The sequence below is a fragment of the Portunus trituberculatus genome, chromosome 47 (genome assembly GCF_017591435.1).
Source record: "Portunus trituberculatus isolate SZX2019 chromosome 47, ASM1759143v1, whole genome shotgun sequence".
Taxonomy (NCBI): Eukaryota; Metazoa; Arthropoda; class Malacostraca; order Decapoda; family Portunidae; genus Portunus; species Portunus trituberculatus.
Window position 1 is genome coordinate 1161262 of NC_059301.1, and position 7500 is coordinate 1168761.

General features: G+C 39.5%; 1 protein-coding gene across 4 annotated transcripts in view; it reads right to left on the reverse strand.

Annotated features, from left to right (window-relative positions):
- The window catches only part of LOC123520853, a 364869-nt gene that overhangs the window by 31039 nt on the left and 326330 nt on the right, over window positions 1-7500 (reverse strand). For all 4 annotated transcript variants that reach the window (XM_045283494.1, XM_045283492.1, XM_045283491.1 and 1 more), the window contains one exon: window positions 4851-4986. In XM_045283494.1, coding sequence (XP_045139429.1) covers window positions 4851-4986 — 136 coding nt within the window. The remainder of the gene's footprint in view (window positions 1-4850; window positions 4987-7500) is intronic.

Consider the following 7500-nt stretch of genomic DNA (forward strand, 5'->3'; position numbering starts at 1 on the left):
GAAAGCGAGGCAAGAGAAAAAAAAGTGAAAAGAAGTGAAGAGAATTTAAAGAAAAGAAAGAATATGTACGAACTGTGGTTGAAGAATATTCTAGCATTAGTATAAAATTAAATGAAAGGAAAGACAAAAAATAAGAAAAAAGTGCAATAAAAAAGGTAAAGGGAGAGAACGGAAAAAGAAAGAAGATAGGGAAAAGTAAATATCATGACGGTCTAGAATAAACAAGGAAGGATATATTGGGAGAAAAAGATGAAAGAGAGAGAGAGAGAGAGAGAGAGAGAGAGAGGATATAAATAAGATAATCATGAACGAATAAAGGAAGTGATCAATCTAGTTGTTAATAGAAGTAATCAAAAGAAAGAATAGGGAGGGGAATAATGGTGATAATAATAATAATAATAATAATAATAATAATAATAATAATAATAATAATAATAATAATAATAATAATAATAATAATAATAATAATAATAATAATAATAATAATAATAATAATAATAATAATAATAATAATAATAATAATAATAATAATAATAATAATAATAAATAAACATAATAAGAAGAGGAAACAAACATATACATTAGATTTCCAAATTAGATCAGACATGTCGGCTTGTATTTGCATTATGTGTGTGTGTGTGTGTGTGTGTGTGTGTGTGTGTGTGTGTGTGTGTCCGTGTGTCTGTGTGTGTGCGTGCGTGTGCATTGTGAGAGCATTTAACGTTCCGTCGTGTCGCGTGTGTCTGATGTTAATTGGCGGAGCATAATCACCCTCGTCAGGAGCAAAAGATGACAATAGTAACGTGATTATCGCAAATTAAGGCCATTCAGCGACCAGTCCCCGCCGGCCCAGAATGGCGGAGTGGGAGAGCGTGTCACAAACTCCACTGGCAGGCACGCACGACTCATGCCTTCTGATATTATGCATTAAGACTCAATAAAACTGCAATACGCCGCCATAAACGCAAGCTGCCGTCTGACCTTCCGTGATAGTTTCTCGCCTCTCCCTTCCTCTTCCTCTTCCACTTCCACTTCCTAGCCTTCTCTTCCCGTTGCAGCTGTAGGCCATATCTCTCTCACCTCTTTCTGTTTTTCATTTCTCTCTCTCTCTCTCTCTCTCTCTCTCTCTCTCTCTCTCTCTCTCTCTCTCTCTCTCTCTCTCTCTCTCTCAGAGAGAGAGACCTTTGAACTCTCAGAGTTCAAAGGTCGTGCCGCTGACCTTCGGGGAGGACTGAGACCACTCACACACAACACAGGGGCTGCCTCGCCGCGCCTGGAAGTCGAAATTTGGCCTTCGCGGTTGTGAGCCGAGCATGTTGACAAATGCACTACGCGGTGTGTGTGTGTGTGTGTGTTTTTTTTTTTTTTTGTGTGTGTGTGTGTGTGTGTAATTCACCTCACCTCGGTCGCCTACTGGTCACCCAGCCAGTCTTCCCCATTACGGAGCGAGCTCAGAGCTCATTGACCGATCTTCGGGTAGACTGAGACCACAACACACTCCACACACCGGGAAAGCGAGGCCACAACCCCTCGAGTTACATCCCGTACCTATTTACTGCTAGGTGAACTGGGGCTACACATTAAGAGGCTTGTCCATTTGCCTTCCCGCTCCGGGACTCGAACCCGGCCCTCTCGATTGTTAGTCGAGCGTGCTAACACACTACGCGGTATGTGTGTGTGTGTGTGTGTGTGTGTGTGTGTGTGTGTGTGTGTGTGTGTGTGTGTGTGTGTGTGTTTGTGCAGTAGGAAGTCTCTGATCGAAGAGACAAAAAGAGTAAAAACAAAACTTGGCGCTTCAGAAGAACAGTAACCATGGAAACATGCAAGTTTGAATTGAACTTCTCCACGTATGAGTGTTTTAATCCATATTTAAATAGATAAAAGCACACCGTAGTTAGGAGCAAGAGTAAATGAAAAAGCTGGTGAAGACACAAGACATCATACGTCATGAAATCTGATATACTGTAGTAAGAGATGAGATGTGAAATGTCTAGTTGAGTTTATTTATTTATTTTTTTGTTATGAAGACTGACTCTATTCTTTGTGTGTACATAAATGTACCCGAGGAAGATTGGATAGTTTTCTGGAAGGATGTCCCAACCAGATATATGGTCACTTACCCAATTTCGAAATAGCACATCAATAAAATGATTGACTTTCTATGGAATTTTTACGTGAATTATTAAACACTTGTTTGTGTGTGTGATCTGATGAATGCATGCTAAGAAGTGAAAAGCAGAGTCATTATCACCAAAATGTTTAAAGCAACAATTCTGACTGAAATGGTTTAAAATATATTTCTTCTTTGTGAATGTGAAGATAATAAGTGGACATTGTGCACTCTTAACAGTAGAAGAGATCATTCAAAGTGCATGTTGTGACTGTTGTCATTCTACTTCATGTTACACAAACAGAAAGTTATACAGCCCAAAAATACACCAAAAAGATAATCAGGTTTTCAGTAACCCTTTACCATCCAGTGTGACAAACACACACACACACACACACACACACACACACACACACACACACACACACACACACACACACACACACACACACACACACACACACAGACACACACACACACGCACACACACCGCGTAGTGTAGTGGTTAGCACGCTCACCTCACAACCTAGAGGGCCTGGGTTCAAGTCCAGGCCGCGGCGAGGCAAATGGACAAGCCTCTTAATGTGTACCCCCTGTTCACCTAGCAGCAAGTAGGTACGGGATGTAACTCGAGGGGTTGTGGCTTCGTTGTCCCGGTGTGTGGAGTGTGTTGTGATTTAAGTCCTACCCGAAGATCGGTCTATGAGCTCTGAGCTCGCTCCGTAATGGGGAAGGCTGGCTGGATGACCAGCAAGCGACCGTGGTGAATACACACACACACACACACACACACACACACACACACACACACACACACACACACAGACGCACACATCGTACATTTTTTGTTTATGTATATTGTGTGTACTTATGTTAATATTCTCTCTCTCTCTCTCTCTCTCTCTCTCTCTCTCTCTCTCTCTCTCTCTCTCTCTCTCTCTCTCTCTCTCTCTCTCTCTCTCTCTCTCTCTCTCTCTCTCTCTCTCTCTCTCTCTCTCTCTCTCTCTCTCTCTCTCTCTCTCTCTCTCTCCTTCAAAGAACAAGTACAGTTTCCATGAGAGAGAGAGAGAGAGAGAGAGAGAGAGAGAGATGTCCGACTATATTACCCAGTTTTGTTCATAAATGTGATGAAGTATGGGGCATTATTTGATACAATCTGGTCATCTCTCTCTCTCTCTCTCTCTCTCTCTCTCTCTCTCTCTCTCTCTCTCTCTCTCTCTCTCTCTCTCTCTCTCTCTCTCTCTCTCTCTCTCTCTCTCTCTCTCTCTCTCTCTCTCTCTCTCTCTCTCTCTCTCTCTCTCTCTCTCTCAACAAATTCATTCTAATTTTCTCGTTCTTTTTCTTTTCTCATTCTTTATCATGTCATTTTCATATCTTATTTAATTTCCTTTCTTTTCGTCTTCATCGTATCCTGTTTCTCCTCCTTTTCCTCATCTTTTCTTTCATCCTCTGTTATTTCCTCTTCAGTTTATCCCTTTTTTTTCACTTTTATCACCTTACCGCTTTATTAGAAGTATTTTTCTCAAACTCTGCTGCTTTTTCTCTCATATTCTACATTTCTGTTCGGTAATTGTCATTATTTCTTTTCTTTCACATCGTATCGTCTGAATTTCTTCTTATCGTTCTCGTTTCCCGCCCCTTCTCCTCAACTTCGTCTTTTTAATCTTTCTCTTCTCCTTGCACATTCTCCACGTTATTTTTATCTCTTTCCTTTACCTTCCATTTTTTCCTTTTTACCTTTCCTTTTTTTATCCTTTCACCCTCCTCTTTATTTTTTCTTTTTCATCTGTTTTTTTTGTTGTTGTTAATCTATTTATCGAAATGTGAATTATGCTTTGCTCTCACACACACACACACACACACACACACACACACACACACACACACACACACACACACACACTTTTCCCTTTCCATTAGTCTTCTTTCTTTTGCTTTATTATTTTCTTCACTTATCTTCTGCGCTGTTTTCTTTCGGTGTTTTTATTTTTTGTATTTTTTTGGCTGCATTTTTTCTTATATTTTCTTCCTTTTTTCTCTTTTTCCCTCCTTCTCCCTCTCTTCCTGCATATTGTCCATTTTCTCCTACTCCTCTTTCTTTCTTTCTTTCTTTTTTTTTCTCTTCCTCCTCTTTCCTTTTACTATCCCGCCTTTTTGCCTTTAGATTAGATAGTGTAGTTTATCACAAACCACCTCGTAAAGGCTAACAGGTTCGACTGCTGTTTCATTTTTTTTTTCTCTCTCTCTCTCTCTCTTCTCTCCTCCACTCCCTTCTCTTCTGCTTCCTCCATCGATTTTTCTTCCCTTTTTTTTTCGCCCACCGACTTTATTACAGTGGGCAGTTTGTAGGTCAGCAAATGTCCTTTTTATATAGTCTAATGGGTCAATAACTTTCGTGGTATATACTATTGACTTGAATTTGTATGTGTGACCCAGTCTTCTTCCTTCTAATTCTCATTCATCTCATTCTCTCGTTCATCTCTCGCTCTCTACCCATTCTTCCTCATTTTTTACACATATGACTGTCATGGTGTCTCCTCTTACTGTATATTTTTATGTACAACCTCTCCTCTTTCTTATCTTCCAGTGTATCTCTTCTCTTTCATCTTCTTATCTCCTAACCCACCTACTTACTACATCCTTCTTCTCCCCTTCCTCCACATGTTCCTGCTTATCCCCATTCATCTCATTAATTCTTCCGTCTCTTCCACCCACTCTCTCTCCTCATCCTCATCCTCACCTATTACTGTCATGTTTCCTTCGCCGAACTTGGTGTGGAAAACTGGCGCCTCCGTGATGACTTCGCACCTGTATGTCCCAGAGGTGCCCAACTCGACGTCCCGCAGCACCACCGTCGCCTCGCTGCTTCGCTCAACCTGCGCCACAAAGAAGATGAAATGTTAGAGCGACAGAGGTTTGTGGGAGCACTAGTAGAGGGAATGGCACGTGGGTAAAGGGATGAATAGAGGTTATATGACAGAATGGTTGAAAGTGTTAAAGAATGGAGGTTTGTGTAAGGAGAAAGGAATGGAAGTAAGGATGAGTGAATGGATATATGGTGGTTTAAATGATAGATGGTTGGATAAATGGGTGGATGGAGGAATGGAGAGTGTATAAAGGAATGAGTGAGGTGATATATATGCATTATTTGTGGGTATGTTTGTGTCGCACGTGTGTGTGTGTGTGTGTGTGTGTGTGTGTGTGTGTGTGTGTGTGTGTGTGTGTGTGTGTGATACATAGATGTGCCAATATCTATAACTTTCTTCCCTCCCCTTTACATAGAATTTTCATCTCCATAAAAAAAAGATAAACCAGAAATAGATAAACAGATACAGAATATGTCTCTCCTGGTAATCCTCCTTTTTTAAATCGTAAATGAATAAACAAAACAGTCAAATAGAGAAAGCAGAAAAATAACAGGAGCCACACACACAACTCACCCACAAATAGGGAGCCAAAACAATCTGCCACAATTACCAGAAGAGCAGAACATAACAATAATAAGGCAAATGCTCGTCATAAAAGGGAAGGAGAACGAACACAGTATCCGCCAATTGTGTTTTGGGGGAAATTAGGACGATTGAAAATGTATCAGTGTGGGGTGTAGAAACAAGAGCTAATGAGTGTGGCGAAGATAGGAAACGTGGAATGGAACAATGGAAGTGTGCTAATAAAAGACATTGATGTTAATAGCGATAATTGAATAAAAGTGGGGAGGAAGGGAGTCTGCAGTTTGCATGGATTGTGTTGAGAGAGAGAGAGAGAGAGAGAGAGAGAGAGAGAGAGAGAGAGAGAGAGAGAGAGAGAGAGAGAGAGATAATAGAAGTAGAAAAGAAAAATAATTATAATAGGGAAATTTTCCGATTCATAGAGTATAGAATGGAGATCACAGTGACGTTTATTGCAGCCTTTCTCTTTGATGGGTTAATTGGAGAGGAAAGAGAAGTAAGAAGAAATGGATGGTGTCACGGAAGGAAGAGGAAAAGGGATAGGAAATGAAATAGAGTAGTGGAAACAAAAAAGTGGTAAAAGTAATGAGTCTAGGAAAAAAAAGAAAGGAAAGTGGGGGCGAAAAAAGAGGATAAAATGAAGGATAAAACATGAGTGAAATACAAAAAAAAGAACAGGAAGAAAAATCAAATATGTCGTGAAATAAAACAATGAAAAGAAAAGGAGAGACAGTGGATGGAAATGAAAAAAAATAAAACTTTAATCAAAAGAAGGATGAAAATAGAAACTAATAAAATAAAATAAATGAAAACAATTGGAATGTAGCGAAGAAAAAGAACAGAATGAGAGTAAAAGACAAAATTTAGAAAAAAAAGAAAAAAATGGAAATAAAAAGGAGGATAATAGTGGAGAAGATAGAAACACTGATCAAGTAAGGTATGAAAAAAGAGAAAGAACATAAAAAATAGCAAGAATATAAGAAATTAATTGAGGAAGGGGGAAAAAAAAGAGGAGTATGAAGGAGGAAACAATGAAGAGAAGGAAGGAACGAGGAGAGGAAGGATTGACTATACGTTCTATGAATTTCTGACACGGGAGAAAGTGGTGAGCGAGGATAAGACAAGAGACGGACCAACTCAGATGGCCTTGACCGAAACATCTTTTTATATTTCTTATTTTTTGGGGTGTCTGTGTGTTTACCTCGCTGACAAGACTGAAGATTAACATCATCACACATGCAGGTCACACTTCTTCTTCCATGCCTGCAAATATGTAATGAAAGAATGGAATGCTTATTATAAATGAGATTGTGTAAAATGAAGGGAGAATTGGAATCGATGACTACTAATATTTCAAACGGAACTTTCCATCATAAAACAGTATCATCATCATTATCACCACCACCGCCACCACCACCACCACCACCACCACCACCAACAACAACAACAACAACAATCACAATCAACAACAACAACAACAACAATAACAACAACAACAAAAGTATAAGCAGTAATAACGAAAAATTATAGTAATAACTACAAATTTAATTTTTCGTATGCTTCTCTCCTCCTCCTCCTTCTCCTCCTCCTCTGTCTCTTTCTCCTACTCTCTTTTATTACTCTTCTATCTCTTACTTTCCAGGCTCGTAACAAAGAGCCTTTCTAATACACCATCATCATCACTACCATCACCATCACCACTGCTACTACAATACTACTACTACTACTACTATAACTACTACTACGACTACTGCTACTACTACCACTTCTACTACTACTACTACTACTACTACTACTACTACTACTACTACTACTACTACTACTACTACTACTACTACTACTACTACTACCTTCTTGCTTTTTTTCGTTGTTATTATTTTATTTTTCTCCCTCCTCCTTCACCTCCTCCTCCTCCTCCTCCTCCTCCTCCTCCTCCTCCTC